Source organism: Durio zibethinus, chromosome 9, assembly GCF_047325235.1.
Source record: "Durio zibethinus cultivar Kanyao isolate XHJ-2024 chromosome 9, ASM4732523v1, whole genome shotgun sequence".
In the NCBI taxonomy this organism is placed as follows: domain Eukaryota; kingdom Viridiplantae; phylum Streptophyta; class Magnoliopsida; order Malvales; family Malvaceae; genus Durio; species Durio zibethinus.
In genome coordinates, this window is record NC_143170.1 from 7,929,929 (window position 1) to 7,943,586 (window position 13,658).

The 13,658-nt window shown below is 33.5% G+C and overlaps 2 protein-coding genes and 1 pseudogene across 2 annotated transcripts; 1 reads left to right on the forward strand and 2 right to left on the reverse strand.

Annotated features, from left to right (window-relative positions):
* The first annotated feature begins 4,633 nt into the window (after positions 1 to 4,633).
* Positions 4,634 to 8,095, forward strand: LOC111310480 (putative aminotransferase ACS12). Its single transcript, XM_022909979.2, has 4 exons — positions 4,634 to 5,227; positions 5,319 to 5,453; positions 6,295 to 6,455; positions 6,628 to 8,095. Exons 1-4 carry the CDS (start codon positions 4,871 to 4,873, stop codon positions 7,481 to 7,483), a joined length of 1,509 nt encoding a protein of 502 aa, XP_022765714.2. The 5' UTR covers positions 4,634 to 4,870; the 3' UTR covers positions 7,484 to 8,095.
* A 21-nt stretch (positions 8,096 to 8,116) lies between these two features.
* Positions 8,117 to 9,010, reverse strand: LOC149516772 (uncharacterized; annotated as a pseudogene).
* A 2,646-nt stretch (positions 9,011 to 11,656) lies between these two features.
* On the reverse strand, positions 11,657 to 13,451 carry LOC111316660 (protein PSK SIMULATOR 1-like). Its single transcript, XM_022918723.2, has one exon. The coding sequence runs from the start codon at positions 13,253 to 13,255 to the stop codon at positions 11,846 to 11,848; it is 1,410 nt and encodes a 469-aa protein (XP_022774458.1). The 5' UTR covers positions 13,256 to 13,451; the 3' UTR covers positions 11,657 to 11,845.
* Positions 13,452 to 13,658: the final 207 nt, after the last annotated feature.

Here is a 13,658-nt window from a genome sequence, read left to right on the forward strand (position 1 = left end):
GAAACGTGAAAAAGAATAGTTATCCTTATGCTTTTAGTAACAGTTAATTTATTTAGTTGCTTTATTTGTTAATATCAAAAATAATAACTCTAACTTTTCTTTTTTATGAATGAAGGTGAAATGTCTAATTTGGGAGATAATTTGTGTTCTCCAACACCTTCTACTTCTACCTCACATCAGTCACCAATTTAACAAACTCTCATTCCAACATCTGATGAAAATACAACTCCATCATTAAGTGTGACTAATGAGGGTGCTGAAGTTGATAATAGTGGTATAACGCAAGTAAGTTAAAATTAGAAGTATGAAAACATTTTAGAAAAGAGAAGATCAATAATGAATTGAAGGCAATATGCAATTATTATAAGAAAAAACTTGGTGGTGTTTCTAAGAATGGGACAAGTCATTTGCATGATCATTCAGAGAGGTGCAACAAACGATTTCAAATGGATATTCGTCAACAAGTGTTGCTAGCAAATCAAAGGAAGGCAGATAGAAAGTAACATTAAAAAACTTTTTCTTTGATCAAAATGTCACAAGGAGGGAGCTTGCCAAGATGATAATCACGCATGAATACCTCTTATCAATGGTTGATCATATGCAATTCAGAAAGTATTCTTACAGTCTCCAACATTTGTTTGCTATGCCTTCTCGAAATATTATAAAGAGTGATATCTTAAAGATTTTCAAAGAGAAAAAGGCAAAGACAATATCTAAGTTGAAAGCTAATGAAGGGAGAATTGCTATCACAACTGATATGTGGACTGCTGATCACCAAAAAAGATGATACATGGTTGTCACTGCTCATTACATCGATAATCAATGGAACTTACAAAAATGCATCATTAGGTATATTTTATTAAATTGTCTTATTTTGATATTGTTCATTTTTTATTAAGTAATTATTATTATTGAATTAATTATTAAATTAGTGTAAATAATTAATTGTTTAATTAGGTTTGAATATGTGCCAACTCCACATACGAAAGAGGTCATTACTTCAAGTTTGATGAAATGTTTCTTAGATTGGAATATTGATAGAAAACTTTCATCTATTACAGTGGATAATTGTAGTGTGAATGATGGTGTTATTGAGTTGTTATTTGATAGAATTGGTTGTGATGCACTTTTGCTTAATGGGACTTTTTTTCATATGCGTTGTTATGCACACATCTTACATTTGATTGTGAAAGATGGATTGAGTGTGATTGGAGATGGAATTGATAGAATTTGTGATAGTATCCTCTTTTGGAGTGCTACACCAAAGAGATGAAAAAAATTTGAAGAGGCAGCGCGTCAATTGCGCATTCCAACTTTAAAAAAGTTGTGTGTTGATGTCAAAACACGATGGAACTCTACTTACTTAATGCTTCGAACAACTTTGTTTTATAAAGATGTTTTTTCTCGTTGTGTGCAATTACATGGTGATCCTTTGTACAAATATTTACCAACTGAAAATGATTGGATCATTGCAACTGAAATTTATGAGAAGTTAAAATTGTTTTATGATATCACTGAAGGTTTTTCTGACACAAAATATGCTATTGCAAATCTTTATTTTTCTAATATTTGTAAAATCATATTAGCATTGAATGAATGGATTATGCATACCAATAGAATTATTTCACGTATGACTGTGAGCATGTTAGGCAAATTTAAAAAATATTGGAATAATGTGCATGGTATAATAGGTGTTGCCACAATTTTAGATCCAAGATACAAAATAGAGTTGTTGGAGTATTACTTTGAAAAGATTTATAGAGAAAATATTGAATTTAAAATTGAAAGGATTGTACAAATATGTCGGGATTTGCTTAAGGAGTATAAGGAGAAATTGACTTTGAAAAAGGAAGAAAGACCTTCTAGTTCAAGCTTTTCATTCTTAGATGTGTTGATGCTACTGAATTGGGAAATTTGGAAGACTATGATGATTTTGTTTCAAGGAAAAAAAAGAAAAAATCAAAAGTAAAATCAAAGTTAGATCGCTATTTGGATGAAGAAGTCATACCAAGAAAAGGAGATTTTGATATATTGAATTGGTGAAAACTAACTGGACTTCAATTTCTGACCTTACAACTTGTTGTTAGATATATTTATGCCATATCGATTTCTATTGTTGCTTCAGAGTCTACTTTTAGTACTAGAGGGAGATTAGTGAGTGCACAACGTAATAGACTTCATCCATCAACTATAGAAGCTTTAACATGTTGTCAAAATTGGTTATGGGCTGAAGAAGAAGGTACAATAATGCATATTATACAATTTTATTTTTTATTTTAGTATATTGTTAGTTATTATATTGTGTTGTTATATATTATTTGTTAATATTTTATTATTTTATTTGTAGGGTCAATTTCATTAGAAGAAAAATATTTTTACGAAGATGTTGATAAGAGTGAGATTGAGGAAAAGATAACTAGTTTGGTAAATAATATTAGCTTTTTTAATTAATTCATTTTTTATATTATTATTTTTAAATATATTATTTTATGAAATTTATTTATTCATCTTATTGTTTTATTTTATAGGACTAGTGTGGTTAGAGGAGAATGATGATATAGAGCTTAGTGATGATAGAATGATTTATTGTGGTCCTGAAAGATTTTTATCATGTTGGATGAAAGGATGTTCAAACAATTTAGCTTTTAATTGTGGTGATTTAAGCTTTTGATGTTCATCTTGTATCATGTATTATGTTTAAATTTAGTTATTAACTTATGCTTGTTTGATATTTGAATTTTAGTTTATTAAGTTTTTTATATTTCATAATTCCATCATTTATGGTAAGAATTTGTGAGTTTGAATTTACTATAGTTTATGTATTTTATAATTCTATTATTTATGATGAGAATTTATGAGATTTTTACTAGATAAAAAAATAGTATGTACTAAGTTTGAATTTGTGAGTGATTATCTTAAATTTGTTAATGCTTGTAATATATTTAAATTATAATTTATTATGTTTTTGGTAAATCTAAATAGGTAGTAGATTGAATTCGGGTCGGATCGAGTTAAATTCGGGTAAATAATATTCTAGCGGGTCGGGGTTGGGTTTTTCAATAACAACCTCCGAGTGGGGACGGGTCGAGTATCAGATAAAAACATTGAAGCATCGGGTCGGAGGCAGGGAAAGCAAAAAACTGCCCTACCTCGCCTCGATGCCAACTCTAGTTTTCATACCAATATACAGATATATATGCGGACCGTCCAATTATTTCTTGGTTAATTAATCATATTTCAGGAATAATTATAAATTGTTAATTATTATAATTTTAGTATTAGAGGTTTGAATAATAATTAATGTTTCCAATAACTTATGTTTCAAAGTTGTAGTACATAATTGATACATTAAATTGTTGTTTCCCTAATTTATGAAAGCCAACTCAAATTCTTTTGAGGATAGCTTTTATAGTTATTTCATATTCATTTTATTTAAGTATCATATATTACTCTTTTCATCTTAAATTGTTAGTCTTTTTTTATTTTAACATAATTTAAGAAAAAAATTGATTTTGACGTATTTAATATTAATCTTTTTAATTATAAATTTGATGTTTTAGGATTTTTAATATTAATATAAAAAATAAAAAATATGTGAAATAATTTTGGAATATAAAAAAGTATTAAAAAGACATAATTTCATAATATTAAAAAAATAAACGAAAAATGAGATAAAAGTCTTTTCATTATATATATATATATATGATTATGTAAATGAAACTCCTAATTTTACATGGTCAAATAATTAATTACTAACAAAAGAAAAATCATAAACAAGCATTAACAAATAATAAAGCAACCATAGTACTTGATATATAGTTTTACAAATAAAAAAAAAATTACAAATGATGAATTTTAAATTTTAAATTTATTAAATATTTTTACATATGATTATACGAAATATTTAAATTGAGTTACAAATAACGAATATAAACTCAGTTGTTGTAAATTTTATTACAGCACATTTATATCTGGGTACCTAATAAACATAGAGTCATGAATCGACTCAAAGTATGCTATGCTTTCTTTGAAGGGACGCAAAGAAGATGCTATTCGCTAAGATCAACAAAAATGCTAATTTCTTTTTAACTGCTCTAAAAACCTTTAACTCATCATCCGTCATATATATTTTACTTGGCTTCTTGCTTGCAATAAGACATTTATAAAAGGTTCGTTTTTTTTTTTTTTTTTTTTGCTTTAGCCTTAGCAAATATAAAATTATTACTTTTTTTTTTTTTAAATGATTATAATTTAAAGATAAAAGATAAAATTACAAGTATTAAAAATTGAGTTTTAAATTTATTGTCTGTTATTTAAGATAATCACATAAATTAATTAAAATAAGCTTTGGGTTCTATTATTTATTTTACTTTCATTTCCCATGATATGTAATAATCTAAGAAAAATAGATTTTGTAATTACAAAAGAAAATAGAATTTAAAATTTATTTTTTTTAATAAAGAAAGGAGGAAATAGTAATGGAGTGTAGATAGGGACATTATTGTAAACTCAGACCACCTCAACAAGATGTCAAGATCTGAAGTCTCTGAACCACCGAATCGGCGCAAAGCTCATCTCATCTCTCTCTCTCTCTTTCTAGATATAAATATAAATATTTCTTTTTATGACGAACGGCTCTAAACTCACGTCACCATTTACTCTAGATTATTTTGGTTTTCAGCATTCTTTTTACTAGTATTGTTGTTCCCTCCCTCGCCTTGCCATCTGCCGCAATCGCTTGCCTAACCGTGGCACTTTCTCGAACGACAAACTTCTCCTCTCCGGTGGGTCATGATCCTGACCCGCTCTATCCAACGCTCCCAACCCAGAATCCGAAGTTCTAACCTGAAAACCCACCGGAGCGACCGTCATGCGTCTCATAGTACCTCTCCAAGGCGTGGTTCAAGGAAGAGGAGGCTTAATCCTCGGCTCTCTTATCCCATGCGCTCTCTTCTACTTCCTCCAACTCTACCTCAAACGAAACCGTTCTCCGAACTCTCAGTCAAGTCCTCCTTCTCGCTCCACGTCGTCATCGACCCTGGCGGAGATGACGAGAACCTTGTCACGCGGCTCGATTGGACCGGCTCGAATATCTTCCCGGGCCATTTCCATTGCAAAACCGAACGACTCGCCGTATTATATCGGGTTGGATAAGGCCTCGGAGGATCCGTATGATAGAATAGGTAACCCGCATGGGGTTATCCAGCTGGGCTTGTCAGAGAATAGGGTAAGTATTGCTTTTAAACCTGGTCCCGTTGCCTGGCGTATGATAATTCTAATTGTTCCGTTTTTTCTTTGTTTTGTTTTTCCTTTTCCAGTTGTGTTTTGATTTAATTAAGAAATGGATGTTGGATAACTTGAGCGATTCGATAATGAGAAAAGAGGGTGGTGATTTGAGCATTAGCGGGATTGCCACTTACCAGCCTGTTGACGGAACAACGGAACTCAAACTGGTAATCTTGACATATCTATAATTCTTTTAACTTATTGTTTATCGAATGTTTAGTATATGTTTACTTGTTTTCTTTTAGTTTTATGTTGGAAGCCCTGGATTTGTTACTTTACAAGACAAGTAAAATATAAATTCCTAACTCTTTTTATGTGGAATTATTATGGAATTCTAATTTTTAATCTTCTGTCTGAACAAATCACCTGAATTGTTGACTTTTGCAATGAATTTGATATTTGGTGCTGAATTATCTGTTGTCAGTCTGTGGGTGAAAATGTAATCAATTACAAGTTAAAACATTCGTGGGGAATAACGAGCAATTTCTGAGAATTCTTTTTTGTGTACCATCTTTGGTGGAAAAGAGAGGTTAAAATGTGTATAGGGATATAAATTTGCATGCTTTTATGTGTTAATTGTTATCATATAAAGGCGCACATGGAAAATGAATAAATTTAATTGGTTTAGAGCTTAAGAATCTAAGATGCTATGTGAGAACAATTTCTTAATTTAGTTTTAAACCAGTTAATGTTGTGAAAAAGCTTCTGAGTATGGGTCCTCTTTTTTTTTTTTTTTTTTTTTGGAACTGTCAGATACATTGTTGCAAACTGAAGATTTGCATTTATATTTACATACTGAATAGATTGTAGAGTGTTTATATGGTGGAGCTAACTTTCCTCTCTTTTTCTGTACATTCATTCTTATTGGTGGTAGAGATTAAGAGACGTAGAGCTATGATGGAAGCAGTATGCTTTCGTAGTTTATTCTTTCAGCTCTCAATAGCCATAGGAATGCCTTTGAGACTGTCTGGTGTTATTTCTATTTGTTCTGTTGTTTGGATTTTGCAGGCTATGGCAGGTTTTATGTCTCGTGTTATGGGAGGAGCTGTCTCATTTGAACCTTCACAGATGGTTTTAACTGCCGGTGCGACTCCGGCAATTGAGACATTATGCTTCTGCTTGGCAGACCATGGGAATGCATTTCTTGTTCCCACACCTTATTATCCTGGGTAACTATTTGACCTTCATTCTAAGACTTTATATGATTATAAATACTCTTTTTCTAACAGAAAAGCTCCCCCCCCCCCCCCCCTTCCCCCACCAACACACACAAAAAAGGGTAAAGTATGAAAGAAAGGAAACTGATGGTCCTATTGGATTAATTAGAAAAAGTATCTGCAGTTTTGACAGGGATGTGAAATGGCGAACAGGAGTGGAGCTAATACCTGTCCATTGTCGTAGCACTGACAATTTCATATTAAGTATCACTGCACTTGATCAAGCATTCAACCAGACAAGAAAACGAGGAACAAAAATTCGAGGGATTCTCCTTTCAAACCCTGCAAATCCTGTTGGCAATCTACTTTCTCGAGAGATGCTTCATGGTCTCTTGGACTTTGCTCAAGAAAAGAACCTGCATATCATATCAGATGAAATATTTGCAGGGTCTATGTATGGGAATGAAAAGTTTGTCAGCATGGCTGAAGTTCTTGATTCAGAGAATTTTGATAAAGACAGGGTTCATATAATTTATGGGCTATCAAAAGACCTTTCTCTTCCAGGATTTAGGGTTGGAATGATCTATTCATTTAATGAGAATGTTTTGGCAGCTGCTAGAAAGTTAACTAGGTTTTCTTCTATTTCTGCTCCTACCCAAAGGATACTAGTTTCAATGCTTTCGGATACAAGATTCACTGAGGAATATATTGAAACCAATAAAAAGAGGATACAAAATATGCGTGATTTATTTGTAGCTGGTCTGAAAGTATTAGGTATTAGATGTGGAGAGAGCAGTGCTGGCTTGTATTGTTGGGCTGATATGAGCAAATTAATCCCCTCTTACAGTGAGAAAGGAGAACTTGAGCTATGGGATAAGCTATTGAATGTGGCTAAGATCAATATAACTCCTGGTTCAGCTTGCCACTGCATAGAACCAGGATGGTTCCGATGTTGTTTTACAACCTTAGCTCAGGAGGATATTCCTGTAGTTATGGAACGGATTCGAAAAGTTGCTGATACCCGTGCATCATGCAGTTGAAAATACTGTAAATCTTTTAAATTCAAGTTGTTTGCATTGATCACTGGTAGGATTTCTCAGACGTAGATATTCCTCCTGCAACTATACAAGAGGATGTGGGCATGCACAATTTCTAAGTTGGATCTTCAACGAAGATGACTCCTTTGGAGTTCTTGCAGCTTAATTATAGCATTGTTGCCTTCCAGGCTTGTAAGATCATTTATATCCTAATTTTCCGATGCAAGAGTAAATAATTTGGAAGCTTCTTGATGTACTTTTTAGGGTGGTCTTGAACAGTAAAGCCGATTGGCCCTCTTGGCCTTTTCTACAAGAATTTCAGTCTTGGTTGGAACTTCTTCAGTTGCAATCCTTTGATAAATTTGATGCCAGTTCCAAAGATTCAGCATCCAGGAGCTCTTTCCTTGAGAAATTTCTGTCATAGTTTCATTCAGACGAGTAGAATGTCATTAGCAGATCTTGAGCAAAGTATAGTTAGAAATATTACTTTTTTTATTTTTAAGCTAGTGTCAAAAGGTGATGATGTTGGTTTTTGGACAAAAGAAAAGAAAGAACATTTGAAATGCATAATTTTTGCTCCTTTCCTTTAATGAAAAAGCAGTATTTTTTTGGACACACTTTGTCATTTGTTCTATATCAGCTTAAACAGGCAATAGTAATGGCAAAACACGGAGCAGGAAAACTTAGAATTAACATTAATAGATGCTGCACTCTTATTTGAACATCCTTTCTTTGATAACTCCTGCTCACCATTATCAGCTTCGCAAGTGTTGGTGCCCTCCTTTTGACTACAGTGTTATTACTCTCATGATCAAAATAACTTTGAGATTGAGACTCCCGGTCAGGGTACCTTGTCTTTTCAAGGAAACCGAAATTAGGTGGAAGCAATGGAAAAGGGCAGTCCAAGAAAGAAGCCCCTGCAAGGCTTGAAGAGCTAGTTGCAAAGCTGCTTGTGAGAAAGGTGTTTCCAGATGGTCTCTGCTGTTATCTGTCTGGTAAGTTTTCTGCACTGGAGCAGCAATGGAGATGAGCTAAAGGAATCACCTGTTTTGAAACCAAATGCTTTCGAGATCCATTTCAAAAACCACTTCTTGTTCATCATTGCCATCACCTGTCATCATTGCTGTTGCAGCCATTAAAATAGGCTGGAGAGTATATTGGAGGTGGAGACACAGTGATAAGCATTGGTGATGAGGGCACAGCAGCTGGTTCCACTGGAGGCTGGGAGAAGCTGGGTATAGTCTACAGGTCTTGTCCTTCCAATTAAAGGGTTCTGAGGGAAAAAGCTTGATTAGAGTTGGAGGTGGTAAAGTTGGAGTAACTGAAGTAGCCTCTTGTTTCCAATCTTTCTTTGGAGGAATGGAACTGAAGGTGGCTGCCCGATTTTCCTTCTGTTAGAATGCCCTGCGGCTTCTTCTCTGCCATTCCGAAATAGCTTCAATGGTCCCTTGTACATTTGTCTTTGTATGCACTTTTTTCCTATGTATTGAGAGGATTTTGCTACAAAACCAAACCTCCGAACTGCACCATTCCTGAGCCTGAAAAGGTTAGGCTCACGTGCTCTCTGTCTACCTCGTGTCTAACAGAGATCTGAGAGCCGAGAGCACTTGATTTTTGATTTGGTAGGTCAAACCTCGCTCGTAGTGGTCGTCACTAACTTTATTTAGCATTATTATCATTAGGAGTAAATACTTGCTACTTTCAGTTTCAGATTTGACGGTTAAAACATTCTTTCGCGAAACACCCAAAAGAAAAATGGGAGCCTAGAGCTGGGCCATAATTTGTCGAGCCAGAGTTTGGACCAATTGCAATGAACCAACCCAGGCTTTTACAAGTAATTTTAGTCTTTGATAATTTTTTTTATTCCTTTGAAAAAACGTAACATGAGTTGAGTTTAATGTAAAAGATTATGATAAGTATGATAAAGATGATATTATAAATAAAATTAAATTAAAAATATCTTTTTGTCTTGTGCTTTATTTGTGTTAGAATTAAAATAAAATATTTTATTTATTAATAAAAATTATTTTTTAAAAGTTTATATAATTTAAATTATTAATATAATTTTTAAAAATATAATAAAATATCAATTTAATCTTATAAATTAAGAATAATCATCTCTATTTTAAAATGATTGAATCATATTATGTCAAGAAAAATAATTAATTTTTCTTGTAATCTTTTTTTTTAAATATAAATCCAATATGATATAAAATATTATTATCTTATGTTATTCATTATTTTATACGCCAAATATAATTTTAATTCGTTGCTTTTTAGCGGAGGAATTCCAAGCAGAGTTGCAGTTTAGTTATTCCTTTAGATGTGCTTCAGTTACCAGGTAAAATCTCAATATCTTCAAAATTCACGAGAAAAGAAGAAAAACTACAAAATTTTTTATGAAACATAGGTAGATAGATATATGAAGGAAATAGACGAGGGAAAAAAGCAAAAGGATGGAGTTAGAAGAAAGCATGGTTCCAAAGGCAAGGGGTGTGCAGCTTCGAGGATCAGCACGGAGCAGGAATCTGTGCTCGCAAAGATTTCCAAAAACAAAACCCAATGACCAATGAACCTCCCAACTCTTGTTTCACGTTTCCTCCCTCGCCGGTGTCTCATGTTAATAATGGTACTGTATTAACCCCAAATCTAGTTTTGGATGAAAGCAAGAGTTGAGTCTTGAATTATCACTACTGGAGTTTAGGTATACTGTATTACTGGATTGGAGTGTAGGGGCTTTAACAATTGCTATGGATCAGATGAAGAAACTCTGCCTTCTCCCTTGCAAAAGAAGATGAAAACTTATTTGCTGGTTGGGGAACTCTGTTTTGGTCTCCAAATAAGGGAGAGTTTGCAAATTGAAGGTGCACACATGCACTTTGCACTCTCATTCCTTGTCTTGGATTAGATCAGGACTTAATTGGATTTAGCTGGGGAATTATGTTTGATGAGTCTGCAGGCTGCCTGGCTTCCAAATATCTCATCTCTTTAACATTAATCTTTCGGATATTAGTATTAGAATTTAGAAACCGACCGCTTGTACACGATGGGTTACAGGGGCCCTAAAGGGAGACAAAAAGGTGGGAACATTTATTAGAGAACTGAACTGAATCTTAATCAGACATTTGTGAAGCTATGAGCTGTATAATCAACAAAGGAAAATATAAACTATACTAAATAAATAAAAACTACAAAAGACATGAACAAAAAGGAGATGGCAAGGGTGGAGGATTTTGTCTTTGTTCCTGCTACATCCTTCATCATAAATTAAAAAATCCAACTGACTTTTTTTTCCTTTTATTGCTACATAAAAGATCCAACTAGGCATGAAATTAATTGAGCTAGCAATAATAATGTTATTAATCAGATGACCAAATTTTACACACCAAACATACTTAGATAAATTTTGCGGAACTAGATTTTAAGTGATTTTAAAATTTTTCAATGTTAAAATTAATTTAAAAATGTGAAATTTTCTCTCACATTTAGTGTCAATTTGAATTTCATCGTATTTTTGGATTAAATTTATTATATCATAAATTAAATTCAAATGTTAACTCTAGTAAAATTAATTCAATATAAATTTCTTGTTAAATTTTTTTTAATTATAACTATAGTAATTATTATTATTATTTTCAATATCACTATAATCAATTTCTCTCTACGGCTTATAAAGTGACCATCAATCCTTTTACAATCAATGTAGAATAACCTTGATACTAAATACCCCAAAGTTTCCTATAAAAAACAAAAGTCACCCAATTTTCCTATTACGTAAAAGTCATTTGAATTTATATACATTTTACCTAAAGTCTAAGAATCCAGCAGTTATATATGTATACAGTAGGTGTTATGTCCATCGGACATATATAGGCTACTATGTGCAAACCACTGAGTGAGTCAAGTCATATCATGACGAAATAGAAATAATATTACTACAAGATTCCATGTAGTAGGGTCCATTCCAATCTGGTCTAACAGCTAGCTGCTCGCTGACTAACGAAATAATTAAATTACTCTATAAGCTAATGGATCTGGATCCATTTGGATTTGGTTCTAATAACAACAACAAAGCAAAACAATATGTATAGGAATTGAAATAAGAGGAATATTTTCACATGACAATAGGCCATGAATGAAAAGGACGTGCAATATTTTGAAAATTTACTCAATTCATGTCATTTACATACACATATATATATATATATATAAACATATACAGAGCAGGGGTTCGAATTGCAAAACAAACCCTGGAAACATCTGAAACTCAGTTCAATCTAAAATAATTAAACCATGAAGAAAATATAAGGAAACAAAACTAAAGCCCAAAAAGGAAGAAACAATAAATTAAGCCCATCTCTCTGCTTAGCTGGAACTTTGCAAATTCAACAACCCATTAAAGTTGCTGCACTCGAACAAGGCCTTTGCTGTCATTTCCCTTTCGAATCTCCAAATGTAATTCAAACCCACCAGCAGCTCAGTGATGGCTGCTTCTGTCTTCTCTTTATTTGCAAAGAATAGCGTTTGCAAAAGAAGAACATTTGTTTTGGGCAACAAATTCTGCTGCTCGAAGCTTCTTTCATTTTGCCATTTGATCATGTTGTGTGCCATTGGTGATAACCAGCCCAAGATCCTTCCCACAGCTGTTCTCCATTCTCCGGCAAGCACTGGATCACCCGCTGAGAACCCTACTCCTTTTAGTCTAGCCCTTAGAGACGATCTAATACTGCTCGGAAGCATGGAATAAAGATCATCTCTTGCATCAACGCCAACCAGTTGTGGTGACTTGATCATTTTCTCCATAATGATAATTAAATTCGCATAGTGTAAAGCTAAAGCTGCAGCACCTAACGTATTTGGCGGAGGCTTCAGAAGCTTGGAGTTTAACTCGAAAAAACTGACAGCCATATCTCTCTTTTCTTCACATTTAGAACTCTCTAATGGCCCTGATACAAAGTTACAAGCGTTAGGGTTTTCAGTTGGATGGACAGTTGCAGAAGCGGAGAGACTTCGAGGTAAAGAAGGCGGATAGCCATGACCAATCCCGAAAACAAGCTTTATCCTTCCCAAAATAGTGAAAATCGATCTCACAAGCATGGAGACAACCATGTCAAAGCTTCTGTTCCATAAGGATCTCTCCTTTAAATACTTAACCTCTTGTCTTTGCCACAAAAGCTTTTGCTGTAGATCGATAATCTTTTGCTCTTTGATTGAAGACTCATATTCTTTACACTGAAAAGACTTTCTCAAACTGTTCTCAATTGTCGATAACTCCTCCATTTCTTTATACAAAGTTGCCGTAATAGTCACGTACCTGTCCATCTTCTTGTTTTTAGCTTCCATATCTTTGGAACTCAAAACCCAGCCATGACTATCATGACCCGAGTTGGCGAACTCATCAAACCACCGATCGAAACACTGAAGATTCAAATCCTGGCATCTCTTGCTTATCCTGGAAATAGATTTCGCTACCAGCCTGAGGTTTTCAGCCATTTCAGCACACGCGAGCCCCAACAGGAACGATTCATCGTTGGAGACAATTTTGCAGACTCCTTCGAGAGATATTGATTCATCACGAAGACGAATTATGCTCTTGTCTGAAAGAGAATTCCAAAGGTGGAGAAGCTTTGACATAAGGCCAGCGATTTCAAAGGATAAAACTCCGACGTTTGATTTATGCTTTGAAATTTTTGAGTTGGGTATTGAAGATCTTGCAGTATCCAGGCTGTTGGATATCGTTTTCTTAACTTTAATCAGCCAAGTTTCAAGAGCCATGATGAATTTCGTTATTTGGCAAAGAAACTAGAAAGAAGATCAAATTGAAATAAATGAAAAAGGCTATACCCTTGGAAGAAAAACTTGTAAAGAGAAATTGGATTGAGAGAGAAATAATAGAAGGGTGGAGTTTGCAGAGATAAGGATAATGGAAAGAGAGAAAGAATGAAATTTTGCAGGAGTGAGGCTCGTGGGATGTTGAAGCCGTTATACAAATAGCAATACCATTGCAAATAGTTTAAATTTTTTAACTAAAAATTACAAAAAAAAAAGAAAAAAGAAAGAGTTTGAGAGTAGAGAGGAGTTCCAGTAGATGCACCGACAGCGCGTGATGAATGGACTAACCGGAATTTTTGTTTGTCTTATTATGGTTTAAATTGCAGAGGCTTAAAAAGCGCGTGGA

Bases quoted from the DNA above. Each gene is read 5' to 3' on its own strand.
- LOC111310480 (XM_022909979.2), top strand. From the start codon at position 4,871: ATGCGTCTCATAGTACCTCTCCAAGGCGTGGTTCAAGGAAGAGGAGGC. The intron at 5,228-5,318 runs GTAAGTATTGCT...TTCCTTTTCCAG, and splicing joins TGGGCTTGTCAGAGAATAGG to TTGTGTTTTGATTTAATTAA. The intron at 6,456-6,627 runs GTAACTATTTGA...AAGTATCTGCAG, and splicing joins CCCACACCTTATTATCCTGG to TTTTGACAGGGATGTGAAAT.
- LOC111316660 (XM_022918723.2), bottom strand. From the start codon at position 13,255: ATGGCTCTTGAAACTTGGCTGATTAAAGTTAAGAAAACGATATCCAAC.